Source organism: Muscardinus avellanarius (assembly GCF_963383645.1).
Source record: "Muscardinus avellanarius genome assembly, chromosome: 3".
Lineage (NCBI taxonomy): Eukaryota > Metazoa > Chordata > Mammalia > Rodentia > Gliridae > Muscardinus > Muscardinus avellanarius.
Genome location: NC_137788.1, coordinates 100,619,355 through 100,635,253, shown reverse-complemented (window position 1 = coordinate 100,635,253; position 15,899 = coordinate 100,619,355). Strand labels below are relative to the sequence as shown.

At 46.3% G+C, this 15,899-nt stretch overlaps 1 protein-coding gene across 2 annotated transcripts in view; it reads left to right on the top strand.

Annotated features, from left to right (window-relative positions):
* Nucleotides 1-10,093, top strand: part of KCND3 (potassium voltage-gated channel subfamily D member 3) — a gene marked incomplete at both ends in the record, with an annotated part of 221,548 nt that extends 211,455 nt beyond the window's left edge. Inside the window, 5 exons of one of the 2 annotated variants that reach the window (XM_080692907.1) lie at nt 5,525-5,626; nt 5,963-6,052; nt 7,540-7,596; nt 8,725-8,972; nt 9,892-10,093. In XM_080692907.1, coding sequence (XP_080549033.1) covers nt 5,525-5,626; nt 5,963-6,052; nt 7,540-7,596; nt 8,725-8,972; nt 9,892-10,093 — 699 coding nt within the window. The remainder of the gene's footprint in view (nt 1-5,524; nt 5,627-5,962; nt 6,053-7,539; nt 7,597-8,724; nt 8,973-9,891) is intronic. The other variant, XM_080692908.1, reaches the window with a different exon arrangement.
* Between the last annotated feature and the right edge of the window lie 5,806 nt (nt 10,094-15,899).

The following is a 15,899-nucleotide window of genomic DNA, read 5'->3' as shown; positions in this document are numbered from 1 at the left end:
TCAGCACATGGCCTGTTGTGTACCTTTGCCCTGCTGACCCCTCCTCCTGGGCTACACTGTAGGGTCACTCGTTCTGACCTGGTCTGTAGTGTTACCAGCCTTCTGGTTTCTCCTCCAGTATCCTCTCTGCCTCCTCCAGTTCCTGTCTCCCATCTTTACCCAGTCAGGATTCCCCCATCTGCCACCCACAGCAGCCACCCCAGAAACAGAAGTCTTATCTCCTTCCCTGTACATACCTGGCAAAATTGAATGATGTCTACATGTATTACACAGTTCCATTTAAGGATCAGAGAGAAACTGGGGTCTCATATCCAAGCCCAGAAGCCCGAGGCCCTGAGGGGCCAGGGATACTATAGCAGGCACCCCATGCCTCACCCCAGGTGACAGGCTGCGGGAGAGCCGACGGGGGCTCACATGGTGCCGGCCACTGCAGGGTGCTGTAGGTAGCTCCTGCCCACACCCTTACCTCCTCAGAGCATCTTGTCTGCAAAGAATAAAGCAGTGGACGCTTCCCCCTGGGACTGTATAAAGCTCATTGTGTGTGATTAAAATCCAGGAGTAACTCTGGCTTATTTCCTCTAGCTGCTCAAGATGAGTCTCCCTCCAGCTTCTTCCTTACCCTATTCAGTCTCCCTTTGAAATCAGAGTAAATATTTACAATGTTTTCACCTAGCCTGGATACTATTTCTCCTTAAGGTTGCTCAGCTCTGTCTCTTTCACCCTGGGCTTCCTGTAAGAGGGGAAAAAAACAATTCTGCCTGCTTCCAGCAGAGTCTGTGAGTCTGTCACAGTGAGCCAAGGCAGGCAGGCAGGCAGGCCCAGGGGGCTCCATGGGGGTGGAGAGACAAAATGGAGGAAGTCAGGGCAGCCAGTGTAGTCCTCAGTCAGACCACAGACCCGGGGCTGTGACCGCCACAAAGGTCAGCCCCAGCCCCTGTGCCTCCCTCGGTGTAAAGGATCAAGAAGTTAATGTCATCCAGGCATGGTGGCACAGGCTTGTACACCTTGAGAGGCTGAGGCCGGAGGATCATAAGTTACAGGCCAGCTTCAGCAATTTAGCAAGACTCTCAGCAATTTAGTGAGACCCTTTAGCAAAATAAAAGGGCCAAGGGTAAAGCTCAGAGGTAGAATGTTCCTGGGTTCAATCCCCCGATACCAAAAAGAAAAAGAAGAGAATGAGGAGAAGGAAGGGGAGGGAGGAGGAAAAATCATCTCTATCCGAGGTGACTGGGTTGCTTCTAAGTCTGTGTACCTTGATTTGTACCCTGGGTTGGGACACTGGTCTCATCTCCAGTCTTGGAGCCTGCCCCCTGTTCTTTGTTTTTAGCAGATTTTTTTTTTCCAATACTAGGGATGGAACCCAGGGGCATTCCAACTCGGAGCTGCACCCCTGCTCCCCACTCAGCCTCCCAAGTACTGGGATTACAAGTGTGTGCCACCACACACAGCTCTTAGTAGAGTATTTTAATGGATAATCATAGGTTCACATATAGTTGCCAGAAATAATACAGAGCAATCTTTTGTACAGTTTTTCTAGTTTGGGCCAATGGTATCATTTTAATCATTTTATAAAACTATATAGCACAGCACAATACACACACACACACACACACACACACACACACACAAGTGGTGCATACCTGTAATCCTAGTACTTGGGAGGCTGAGACAGGAAGATCACATGTTTGAAGCCAGCCTTAGCAATTTGGTTACACTCTTGGCAACCTAACCAAGACCCTGTTTCAAAACAAAAATCAAAAGGGATGGGAGTGGAGCTCAGAGGTAAAATGCCCCTGGGTTTAATCCCCAGTACCCCCCACACACAACTCATACATCAATAACCTTTTGAGGACAGGCTTTTTTCATCCCAGATAATTCCTGAAGTCCCATCCAGATTGCATGTATCAATAATCTCTTTTTATTGTTGAGTAGTATTTATGGTATGGATGCAGCTGTTCACCTGCTGAAAAACATCTGGGATGACTATAGCTTTCAGTTGTTACAAATAAAGCTGCTGTGAACATCCACATACAGGTTTCTGTGCAAGCGTAAGTTTTTATTTCTCTTGGATAAGCGCCTAAGAGGGCCAGTGACGGTGTTCTCTTTGGCACTTCCATTTCTTCCTTTTTCTTCTTCTTCTGCCTGTCCCAGGGCAAGAGAGGTACAGACTAAAAGGGCATCTGCCAGACAGACAGCACAACAGTGCTCGCTTGGGAAAGGCCCCCAGGGCTTCCTAGAGCGCTGTCTTGATCAAAAGCAGCGCCTGGGACATAAGCAGTGCCAGGGCGGTGAGTTCTCCTTCCAGATATCTCCTCCAGGACTGGAAGCTCCACACCTGTTCAAGATGTCAGGGTTTGCTCTTTAAGGTGAGATATAGCAGTTGATAGCAGCTGAAATTCAGGGAAGGAGAAAGCAGCATTTGGCTTGAAAGTTGCAAGACCTGAGCTTGGCCCCTGCCCTGCCCTGGAAAAGTCATACACTCTTGTCTGTTTGATTGGTTTTGGTCTTTAAAATGGTCTAGATGACCTCTAAGCTTTCTTAATTTTCATATTGTCCTTGTGGCCAGGGAAGAAAGTGAAACTGACCAGTCCACACAAGGACTGTGCCTGTAACGATGGCTTTATAAATAGACGGCCAACCATGGACGATTATCTTCCTTCTTTGGCCATCATGAGCTCTGCCTGAGCACCTGCTCAGTACAAGGCCCTGTGCTGGATGCTGGAGATTAAAAATGCATAAATCACGGGTCCTCCCCTCAGGGGCTCAGAGCTCAGCCCAAGAGCCCCGCCAAATTTCATATGCTAGGTATGGTTCTATAAATATATCACAGACCTCTTTACCCTGTGTGAGAAATGATTAAACGATACAGTGCATTTGATATGACAATCTGTTGCTTTAATAGAGCCCTGGGTAAGATAAGATTAAAAGAAGTGCCACAAAGAAGAACAGGAGAATCTTTCATCTCTAGAAAGTAATGAAGACAGACCCCAGATATGAGAAAGGTCTGGCTCTAAGTGGTGCAATCAGATTATATAAGGCTATAATGAGCTTGACACAATTGGATTTCCATATGCAGCTCTCAACACCTTGCACTCACTCAAAGCAATAATAGCCACATGAGCAAACAATGAGGAAATCGCTTGAACACAAGCATCTAGCCACGGAGAGGCAGGAGCAGGATTGCTGGGGAGGAAAGCGGTCCGAGACCTTGGGTGTGCTTTGCTCAGAGGAGTGATAGGGCTGACCTGCCAGCCTTTCTCCCCCAGGTACTCCTTTCCTTTCTCTTCTCCATCTAGAGGAGCAGCCATCCTCAGATTTATGGGAAGATCTTCCAAGCTCAAGTCCTGGCCTCTTCCCCATATTTAGAAGCCAGAGAATAAAGGTGTATTGTCCCTGCAAGGAGATTCTGGCCAGGGAGGGACTTGCCAGGAACAGGGGATGTGGTCTGTTGTGCATCTGTTCACAGCCTGAACCCGAGGTTCACAGCCTCCTTTTAGCAGATGAACCGACCCAGCCCAACACCTGGGAGTGGGGAGGACACTTGGGGAGAAGATGACAAGAAATGGAATTGCCACAATTTCTCAAGGAGTCGTCTGCTCAGGGGCCATACTGAAATTACTGGTAGACTTACCCAGAGGCAGGAGGAGAGGCACCTCCACTCCAGGATGGGTCTGTGATCTTTGTGGGCTTTTTGGCTTCTCAAAGATCCTGTTGCTGAGTCTAGACCTACAGAGTCCAAACCTCAAGCGACATTTTTTTAAACCAGCAGGAACCTCTCTACCCAGCCCCAGACTCTCCTTTTAGTCCTTTTGCTTGGGCTGTGCTGTCGTCGTGGTGACACTGATGACGGACCTTAGGAAGCAGACAGGCAGCCAGCATGTGCAGCGTGTCCAGCCTCTCCCATTGCCTCTGGAAGCTAAAGAGTTAAGCTTGGACAGATACCAAGCAGACCCCTGCAGGAAATCTTCTCTACTAGAAGCTTTTTGGACTGGAGCTGGGGAGAGTGTCAGTTATCCTAGTTAAAGCCAAAGGTGGTGTACGGAAATGCTCCCCCACTCATACACCAGTTCTCCTCACATGTGTGCTACACTCATCCCCCCAATACACACCGCACATCAACACATCCATGTGTGAACTCACTCCCAAACACAGACATGCAATTACGAATATACTTACTAACTTTAAAAAGTTTGAGGACCTACTTCTGACTAAGCATCAGTAAACCAAACAAAAACTCCTGTCCTCAAATTTACAATCTGGTGGGGAAAAGACCCTGTAGCAAGATAAATATATAAAACCTTTAGCTACCTTGCTAACAAGTGCTAAGAGGAAAACTGACCGCAGAGAAAGAAATGTTGAAGGGCACATATGCACTCCTTGTCCTTCCCATAGTTAACTAATGTTTGGGGATCCACTCTATGCAGGGCGCTGCCTGGACCCGAGGGGAGAATAAAGACAGCCAAGACATACTCTCCTTTAAGGACGGCATCAGTCAGCTTTTCTGTCACTGCAACCAAAATACCAGAACAACTTAGAGGAGGAAGGTTTGTCCGGGCTCCCAGGTTCAGAAGTTTTAGAGAGGTTCAGTCCCCAGTCGGCCAGTTCTAAGGCAGAAACTGCGGCAGCAGAGCACATGGTAGATGAGAGCCACTTCACCCCATGACGGCTGGAAACAGAGTGAGAGATAGACATGGTCCCCGAGGACACGTCCCCAGTGACCCAACTCTGCCAGCCGTGTCCTACCTCCAAGCCTGGCTGCACTGCCTAACACACGGGCTCTGGGAGGACATTTTATATCCAAACTATAGCAAGGACTTTGCAATCTGGTTAACAGCACATGGTACTGCACTGTGTGACACCACACCGAGTGAAGGTCAGGAAATCTCTGGAGCCAGGCTTTGTAGCGTACACCTCTAATCCCAGTACTCAGGAGGCTGAGAGAGGAGGATTTCAGGTTCCAGACCAGCCTCATCAACTTAGCATACCCCTGTTTTCAAATTTAAAATAAAGCCCAGCGTGGTGGCACATATTTGTAATCCCAGCACTTGGGAGGCTGAGACAGGAGGATCCGGGTTTGCGGACAGCCTCAACTACTTAGTGAGGCCCTTTGCAACTCAGTGAGACCCTGTTTCAAGATAAAGAATAAAAGAATAGGGCTGGGGGTGTAGCTCAGAGGTAGAATGCCCCTGGGTTCCATCCCCAGTACCTCAAAAAAATTAATTAATTAATTAAAAATTAAAAATAAAAAGGGAAATATTTGGGAGGAGAAAGAATTTGGATAAATGGCTATTTCTCCTCCAGGTACACACAGGCTGGAGACATGAGTGGGAACTCCATGGAATTCTGACGAGGCCAAGCTGCACAGAGCGGGTGCACAGTGTCTCGGATCCAGTCCTAGGCTCACACACAGTGATGCCTGAGCCTCCAGCCATACTTGGCAGCCCACTATCACTGGATTTGCCAGCCTCGCTGGCTTTTTGTATCGTGGTCTCCCTCACTCTCTTATTGTCTCTGCCAATCACAGAAGGCCCGCCTCGCCAGGATCCGCGTGGCCAAAACAGGAAGCTCCAACGCGTACCTGCACAGCAAGCGCAATGGGCTCCTCAACGAGGCACTGGAGCTGGCGGTAGGTGCCTCAAGGACCTGGCTGGGAAGGCAAAGGGGAAGATGGCTTGTTTTCTCTAAGGACACCAGCACTCGCACCCCAGAGCCTCAGCTTGAACTCTGAGGAGTATTTTTCCAAGCTCTCCCCACCCATGCATCTCTCCTATAGAATTATCACCACCACCCCTAAAGCAGCTGTAGACCAGGGCCCCCCACCCGAGGTGAGCACATTCTAGGCTCATCCCAAATTTGGCTCATGCAGATTTTTCTGGTGCCCTCCCACCTTCTGTGGAGAAACAAAGTAATTGGAGAGAGGAGCCACCAGCTCTGTACCTACCCCCTCTTCTTTCCTTACTAGGGCACCCCGGAAGAGGAGCACATGGGCAAGACCACCTCCCTCATTGAGAGCCAGCACCATCACCTGCTGCACTGCCTGGAGAAGACCACTGTGAGTCCAGCCCGTCGTCCTCATCCCCTCCCCGACCCTCCCCTCGGGCTGCACTCATGCCCTCACCCTGCACCACGAGTTGGTCTGCCCCTTCAGATCCCAGAGGTAGAGATGAGGCCTGGCACCGCCAGGAAGACCCTAAGGAGTGGGACCAGGTCACGAGGGCAGGTGGCCTGCTGTGTCCTACAGGGGCTTCGAAGAGGCCCTTCCCTCGAGTCTTCCCATCCACCCCACACCAGTCCCTGCAACCTGTTCCTGATGACTGAGGGCCAAGGGCTCTGCCCACCCATCTCAGTTCTGATGGGTACCATCTTCAATACTCACCATCTTCAACACTGAATGTGCACAGTTAAATGGAGAAGAGTGTTGATTTTTTTCCCGCCCCGGGGCTAGGTTAATGCAATGAGTGTCCCTTTGTGGCCCCCACATTCCTCTTGGAACAGGAGACAGTGAGTGGAGGAGACGGTACACCTATTTCTCTAGCTAGGGCTTACTGGTCCCAACCCTTCTAGGTCACCCTGCAATTCCTAGGGAGTACAGATTCTGAAAGGCTGAATTCTAAAGCAGTCATGGTGTAGGGAACCACAGGTGGAATGTGAATGATGCTCGTGCCTCACCAATAGCCTGAAAGAAAGGGCAGTAGGGCCAACCCTGGACCCTTGGCAAAGGGCTGGGAGTAGTGGGGAAGGAGGTCAGGATAGACGAGCCAAAGTGAGACCCTCTCCTGTTATTTTCTAAAACTTCCCTCTCCAAAAAGCCAATAAGATCTCCACATATTAAGGAAGGAAAGTCCTAATTCCAACTGTTTCGTATCCTGGCCTCCCAGACGTGGGGGGATGGATGGATGCTAGATGTCTCTTACTCTGAGCCAAATGTGGATACTATGGACAGCAGTTGAGCCCAGTAAAGAATTCCAAACTTTAGTTTCCAGAACTTATCATCAAGAACTGTATATACATATCTAGAATTTCTCTTAAAGACTCCAAACTTGTCAAAGGGACAGGCCCAGACCCAACTGCCCTTTCCAAGTTGCATGTGTGGGTGGAATGTGTAAGTTGAAAGGACATTGGCGGAAACCTTTGGGGTTGAAAGTCTGGAATGTTGGCATTGAAAATATGGGATTTGGGAATTGAGGGATGGAATGCTGGCTTTGAAGAGGAGGAATGCTGAGTTTGAGGGAAGGAATGTTGGACTGTGGAAGTGGAATACTGGGATTAAAGCTCTGGAATGCTGGATTTTAAGGGAGGAATGTTGGGCTTGAGGGGCAGAATGTTGGGATGCGGGTGCAGAAGGTTGGGTTTGAGCAGGGTGGTTGGAGCCAAGGGGTAGAATGTTTGGACAAGGGGGAAGAATGCTGGGAACAAGGGATGGAATGTTGAACTCCAAGGGTGGAATGCTGGGATTGAGTGAATGTCAAAACTGGCTTGGGAATGCTGGAATGTACAATCAATGGTGTTTTTATCTTCTGTTGGCATGTTGTCCTGTAGGGGTTGTCCTATCTTGTGGATGATCCCCTGTTATCTGTACGAACCTCCACCATCAAGGTATAACTTTTTAACAATTCAATTGATGTTTCCCCCGATTCTTCTGAGTCTGTGGACCCCTTTCCCCTGGTCTGGTTCTCTGCATGTGCTGTTGATTCTTCTGGGCTTCTCTCACCTCTGCTGTCACACCCAGTACCACTTTAGCCTTCCAGACTACCCAACCGCCTTTATGATTCCCTTTGGGACCTCCCCAGGGGCTCGGAGGAGGCAGTGGAATGTAGCACCCATGCTGGTATCCCATAAGTGCCTGCGTGCCACCTGTCTCTGCCACCTCCCAGCTCCGAGGGCTCCTGGTACTGGCTGCCAGGACTGGTCTCTCTCTGAACTCTGTTCTCATGCTACTTCTCAAAGTCTCTCCTCACTCTGGCAGCCTTAGCCAGACCATCAGTACCATAGAGGTTTAGTCGCCTTGGCTAAACAGCCATTGTTTAGCTATCCTGGGTTCAGCAACATGCCATCCTTCTGGCCTACAATCCAGATACTGTTAACAGTCCCTTTCCATGCATACACTTGACCTAGAGAATGCTGTTACTCCAGGTATGTTTAAGATGCAAAGTCCATAAGCAGGCAAAGCTAATAATAATAATAATAATAATAATAATAATAATAATAAACCATATTCCTGCCAGTTGAACCTATTTGCCTTCAAGAGCAATGCTCTTCCAATTCTGTGAATAACTCAGCCTCTTTAAAAGTGTTTCACACTCCTACAATTCCTAAGACCCAGAAAAGTCACCCTAGCATATTCATACCTAGTAACTCCTTATCTGCCACCTTTGGCAGGTCTTGGGACAAGCCTACAGAGAATAGTCTTAGCTCTGATGATGATGCCATGGAATCCCTCCATGTCCTCTCTTTCCCTTCAGCTCAAAACCAGAGAGGGAGTACATCACATCATGTCTTAACTACAACACCGCACTTCAATCTGATGGCCAGGGCTGCCGACATGCTCTTTCTTTCCACACTTATGCCTGCGGGGCCCCACCTAAATGCTTATCTATGATCCAAGCAGCTGGGAACCCTTCCTCTAAGGCCCAGAAAAGGGACAGGCAGCATACAGAGTATAGGGCTCACGCCCCACCTCCCTATTGTCTTTTCCTACTTTTTTTTCCCTTCTGCCTCCCACAGAACCATGAGTTTATCGATGAGCAGATGTTTGAGCAGAACTGCATGGAGAGCTCAATGCAGAACTACCCATCCACAAGAAGTCCCTCACTGTCCAGCCACCCGGGACTCACTACCACCTGCTGCTCCCGTCGTAGTAAGAAGACCACACACCTGCCCAATTCTAACCTGCCAGCCACGCGTCTGCGCAGCATGCAAGAGCTCAGCACCATCCACATCCAGGGCAGTGAGCAGCCCTCCCTAACTACCAGGTGGGTGGCTTCCATCAATCACCCCCAAGGCTTGAGTCATTCCATTCACGAATAACCTTAGCCTTAGGGAAACCCCAGAGGATCCTCCAGCTGCCCTCCCCGTCTAATGCATGAGCCCCTCTACCTTCCTCTCTCACTTTCCCTCTCAGCCTTTGACGTGAACCTAAAGGCCTTCACAGGCTATTGGACGGTATTAGAGCAGGCCTAAAGTAGGGCTAGGTATTAAGAGAAAACAAAACTTAAAATAATCCCAAGAAACCCACCTCAATGCAGAAAATGGACTGACTTTGTGTGTGTGTGGTACCAGGGATGGAACCCAGAGGCATTCTACCTCTGAGCTACAACCCCTAGCCCTATTTTTTCTTTAATTTGAAACAGGGTCTCACTGAGTTGCCAGGGGCCTAAGTAGCTGAGGCTGCCCACAAACCGAGATCCTCCTGTCTTAACCTCCCAGATGTTGGGATTACAAGCGTGCACCACCACGTGGGCCCAGCTGACCATTTTCTTAAGGAAATAATTTCCACTATCATGTTACACATGGTTTGTCCCAGGCTGATTCTGAATTGCAGACTGACTTTTCCCTCCCTTCTCTGCTTATATTTAAGCCTCTTCCCACTACCTCCAAATGAGTTGCAGAGAAGTCAGGGAAAGCACATGTCAAATGTCACAAATGACAGGTAAACCACTGCGGGGGTGCGGAGAGGGTATACTCCACATTCCTAAACCCATCTAAATGACTTTGTAATTATTACTAGTTTAAGAATAATAAAATGGAAAATTATAAGTTGATTACCAAAGGCAGACTAGAGGGCCACTAAATCTCCTCCTAGTTCCTATAAGCAAGAAACGCAGGGGGTCTAGGAAGCTTTGGGATGCCGGCAAGCAAGAGCCATCACCAATTCACTCTTTTCTATCCCAGTCGCTCCAGCCTTAATTTGAAAGCAGACGACGGACTGAGACCAAACTGCAAAACATCCCAGATCACCACAGCCATCATCAGCATCCCTACCCCCCCAGCGCTAACCCCAGAGGGGGAAAGCCGGCCACCCCCAGCCAGCCCAGGCCCCAACACGAACATTCCTTCCATACCCAGCAATGTGGTCAAGGTCTCTGCCTTGTAAGACCACTGGACAGAGGGCCAGTGAGGGCGCAGAGAGCTGGCATTGGCGGGTGGCCACAAGGACCACTCTCTCCCCAACTCCCCACTACTTCTGCCTGCCCCGATGCACCCTGAGCACTGAGACTTCTGCCTGGAAGGAAAAGGGCAGCAAGGGGCACCAGAGGTTCCTGCTGCTGGCATGGACAGAGCCCTGGGACACTGCGTCTCACTGGGGCTGGAGAAGGGAGGGCAGGGATGGGTAGAAGATGGGCCATGGGGGGGTGTAGGCTGCCTGCCAGGGCAGGGCCTGAAGGGGGAGCCTCAGACCAAATAAAATTGTTTCTGGAGACCCCAGTGAGGAAACTACAAGACCAAGAGCAGCACAGAGGCCAAGTTGTCACATGCAAAACAGAAAGAAAATATAACACTGTGTATTTAAGCACCTTTTTCAAGGCTCTTAATGGATAATATTTATTCATGGGAAAAGGTGGAAAACAAAAACACCAATGGATTTTTGTGAAGTGTTTTTCTCCATGGACCCAACACCTTTGAACCAAAACAATGCATTTGTGAGGGTTTTTTTTTTTTTTTTCTTTTTCTTTTTTTTTTTTTTTCCTTCCTTTTACAGCAAAAGCTTTCAGGCTCAAAGTCAGTTATATAGCTGAGTTTCTTCTCCACTCCCCAGGTGGTTGAGGTCAGCTGGGCCTGCACTGCCCAGCTGACCTGCACAGAGCTGCCAAGTGACCACACAGCAACCCTTATGCTGTCTGTCCCTGTCTCCTTTGTCTGTACCGCTCTGCTTCCCCCTGGCTGTTTCTATGTTCAACCACTTGTCTCTAATGGATCCAGCGATCTTGAGACATGCTTTCAAAGTCTTCTCTGTCACAGCCAACTACTACAGACTTGTGCCTGGAGTTATATCTGAGTGAGTGCAAATGCAAAAGAGAAAAAAATGCAGAAAGAATGGGGAGGGCCTAGGAGTGAGAGAAGTCCACCTTAGGAACAAAGATGCTTCCCTTGTGATTGGAACCACTGTTGTTGCAGTTTTCGTTTCTAAGAAAGAGAATGGTCAGATTCGTCACACTGGGATCTTGAAAAAGAAAATAGCAAGCTCATCCTTGGTGTGCACCTGTAAAGAGAAGGCAGCCTCTGTGGCATCTTGCTACATATCCTTTCTGGATCCACCATGAAGCCCACCCAGAGCTCTGCCAAAAGGCCCATGAGCAGTTTCTTCCAGAGAGGACAACAGAATGGGACCAAGAGTCTTCTGATTTTTCTCCCACCAGAGGCAACTCTCATGGTTAATCCTGTGTGCCTCATGAAGGATATTTCAAAATGTGAAAGCAAGTAAAAGATTCTAGATGATTCTTGCCTAGCCTGAAAGATCTTTAGGGGTCTGAAGCATCTTTAGGCCTGATCTCTAAGGATGGCTGAAATGGAGAAATGATCACCTCCATGCAACTGAGTGAAGATTTCTTGAAAACTGTTCTAATTTCTTGAAAACTGTTCACATGGTTTGTACCTTGATAGGGCTGGGAATGGCATTTGTGGAATCCTCCCAACCCTTTTTATTGCTGACAGCAGAGCAGGTAGGCCTCAAGTTTAGTGGCAAGCCCTTTTCCACCCTCTCTGATCCCCAGCTAACCTACAGAGGGCTCTGAGACACATAAGCTCCTCATCCATCCTACAGCTTAGTGGTCAGATGTTTAATTGTAGGTAAGAATTTCTGCCTACCACAGCCATGTTGATGAGTTTCACTAGCCAGGAACCTAAAAACTCTCTCAGCAGGCTTCTCTTTGACCCCAGCTCCACTGACCTGTAGGCAGAGGAAGTCAAGAGTTCTGAGGTGGTACCTGGCTAAAAGGTGGACAGGAGGACAAATAAGAGCCCTCTCTTAATCTTCATCTCCTTCGGCTTACCCTCACTGACTACTGACAGCCCTTTCTCTGCATCTGACTCATATATTCCCCTTAACGTGAGAACGGGATGGTTCTTGCCAAGTGAGATTTGGTCTTAAAAAAAGCAGAAAAGCAGTACCATATAACTACAAAAGAATATACACATATGCATACACACACAACCAACCTAACCACATCCGAGAGTAAATACCTACATCCATTCACTTCATACACATATGTCATCAGGGAAGGCAGAGAACTGGACTCCACTTGGAGGGCAGGCAAAGAACTAAAAAAGGATCTTCCTTTTGAAAGAATGGCTAATGGAACAGTTGGGAATGCCTAAGTACGTTATACATCATAAGATGAGGGGGCTAGGGGATAAAGAGATTTATAGGAACATGGCCGCATATACATATAAATTATCTGTGCTTTATTTAAGAACAGGTCATTAGAGGGTTAGAATAATGACTAATTCAACCAAGAGTCTACGTGTCACTTTACAAGTATACCAAGTAAGGGGGCATCTTAATGGTCCTCACAAAATAAAATTTAAAAATCATGTCCCAAACAATTTCCTATGGTTTTTGTTGACCCTGATGAATGTTTTATATTGCTTCAACTTCATTTACAAAGCCCACATCATGCCAATTCCTAAGAGATATTAGGCACCCTTTCATTTCTATCCTTCAGGGCATTTCACCTCTAGTCCAAAAGATGTCAACCCAGGAAAATGGCTGACCTATAAAATAGAATACAGCCAGACCATGCTGCTAAGGGTATTTTAAATAAACACATGGTTCTAAGTGTGCTCAATCCAGCTGAAAGTCTAACTCATTGGTTAATGACTGAAGAACCAAGATGTCAGTTTTCTGAGGACCAGTAACTTTCTGGTACAATGACTCTTGAAGTTGTTCATAAAATTAATGAACAATTTTAGCTTAACAGAAGGTTCCTAAAACCACTTATGCCATTTGATCCCACTCAACACTGGGGAGTCAGAGGGAAAACAAAACCTAATAAGCTATATTCAAATGTTAAGTGTGTGGCAACTTTGAAACTATACTGAATGTATCAGACCTAGAAGAGATTAAAGAATATCTAGTTCATTTTGCAGTCTAGAGAGCTGAGGCCCAGAGAAACTGACTTGCTCAAGGTCATGCAAATAGTTAAGGACAGAACTAGGACCAGAACACAAATCCCTTGGTTAATAGTCTATTGCCTTTTCTACTACACCCATTCCCTCTCAGAGCTAAAGCGTTGGAGAAGACCCATCAAAGACTCCATGCTGTAAGAGACAGAGTCATGTAAATAGCAATACTACTTGGACACAGCCCTTGGAAATCCACCTGATGGTACTAAAACAAACCTACTTTAGAAGCCACCATTTCCTGGGTAGAACCAGCTACGGACTATCAATTCTGTCAGCAGGTGAACAGTAGTCAAGGTCTTTTCAGTCAAATGTTATCTCTTCTCAATGAAGAGAAGGCCAAGATGGTTATTTCAAAGTGTACCTTTCCTTTAGGTCCTGACTACAATCTGTGATGGCAATTGGTCATGTAATTAAATACATGACCAATTTGGAGAGAACAAGCATAAAGCTGAATGACTCATCCAAGTTCACATGGCAAGTTAGTGGCAGAATTATTCAATCCAGGACTTAGATATCTTGTCCTGGGATTTTTATTCCATATTATATTACATCGTTTTGAGGCTTTATATTTTTAAAACCTGGATTTCAAGGGTGGTGATTAGAGGAGGAACCAGGACCTCCAGAAGCAAGCTGTTTTTCCCTCATCCCCTATTTTCCTATTGTCAAGCTCAGGACTAACTGTACAGACCCCCTTTTCAAAAGACCAATATTGTCAATGACAGTGGGACACATTAGTCTACAGTCACACTGAATTTAAATAGAAAGTGGACAGTTAATGCTGATTTATGATTAACAAAAAGTCAACAGGTGGATATGCTGAGGACTTTATCCAATTTTTTCCTGCAGTTCAGGATCACGCCACTTACACGTTAGAATGAAGGTAGGAAAAGTGTGTATTGAAATGTTATATAACTAGATCTTTTTTTCCTGTCTTTTAAATTTTGTAGCAGTAGTGGTTGAGATTGAGCTAACACTAGATTTGGAGTTATTTAATGGATTCCAGCCATCCAGTCTCCCTCATTTCAATTACCAGGTTAACTATAAGACAGAAGGATCCCAATGCTGTTAATTTAAGGCAATATTAGCTTCCCTTCTACACTAGTTGGCATGGTAACTGTGATAACAGGAACCTAAGAAACTTATTTTTCCTTTCTGGTTTCCTAATGAATTCTTGTTATTTGCAAAGCTTTAAAATGACTGGATGAAGGAAAAACATTGTTATGACCCATGACCTCGGGAATCCAAACAGCATCATAAAGAACATTATTAGAACTAAAAGAAAAATGGCTATCTGAAAACAAAACAGCTTAAAAGGGGCTCCTTATGAGTCTTGTTTTCTATTCAAGATGTTCTGTGTTTTTTCTCATCAAATGTAGGAATGACATTTCTTAGCAGGTTACTTAACTACACTGGCTTACGTCACCTGAACCAGTGTAGGGCACTGACCCAAGTCCTGGGAGATCCTTGGACCAATGGACTATTTTACAGACCTGGGAGGTGGGAGGGATGGTATATTTTTGATAATCAGACATTCCAATGTTTTCCTTAGAGGTCAGACACTCCCGTTAATGTTACCGTGAAAAACATCAAGTGTGTTTTTTTCTATTTTCATATAATGGCTTTGCTTAACAACATCACATGGCAAAGAAGATATATACTGTACAAAACTGCAGGAGGATAAGCGTGAAAACTTTTTATGGGGGAAAAAAAACTTTTGAGTTTCCTGTCGTCTTCTTTTTTGAAACTTGTAGTGCATATGTTAAAACATGTATATCATTTACAGTATTGAGTCTGTGCCACTGCTGTACCTGATGTATCCAATCTGGATTAAACAAACTATGTGCCACAAATCCTAAAATGACTATGAATAGTTTCTTTTAATATCACTTCTCCCTTCCTCCTAATGCTACTGCCATACACTAGGAGACAGGGGTAATGTTTCTGAAGAGAACTTTCTGCCTTGCTAGGGAAATGGCAAAATCATTGAAGGGTGCATAATCTTCCTATCTCGATGTAAAAGACTGAATTCCTGATGGTTTGTCTGCCCCGTGCTATAATAATGTTCACTAGCTATCAACAAGTACATTTAAGAAGTAAATCATTTGATTGCATTTGTCAACAGCTCTCTTTTGATGCCTAACCTTGTATTAGAGAAAAAAATGTCCTGATATTCAGTACTGGTTCTGCTATCTACTTGCTCTAAACCAAGATGTCAAACTAAAAAACAAAACAAAACAAAAACCTCAAAATTAACAGAAGCTTAAAACTCAGGCAACAGAGGCTTGTGTACATTCTATCACTTAATGACTTCACATCACATCAATCACTTTCTCTTCCTTCCAGTTTGTTTCCTGATCTTAAAATTAGGATAGGCCGGGCATGGTGGCGCACACTTGTAATCCCCGCGCTTGGGAGGCGGAGACAGGAGGATCGCACAGGTTCGAAGCCAGACGCACTGGCTTAAGAGACCCTGTTTCCAAATAAAAATATAAAATAGGTCTGGGAATGTAGCCTGGATGTAAAAGGGCTTCCAGAAACCCCAGTACCACAAAAAAAAAAAAAAAAGAAAAAAATTAGGATAGAAGACAGGTGTGATGGCACACACTTGTAATCCCAGTACTTGGGAGGCTGAGACAGGAGGATCATGAGTTCCCAGGCAGCCTCAACTACTTAGTGAGGCCCTCTGCAACTTAGTAAGACCCTGTTTTAAAATAAAAATTAAAAATAGGGCTGGGGGTGTGGCTCGAAGATAGAATACTCAGAGGTAGATTGATCTG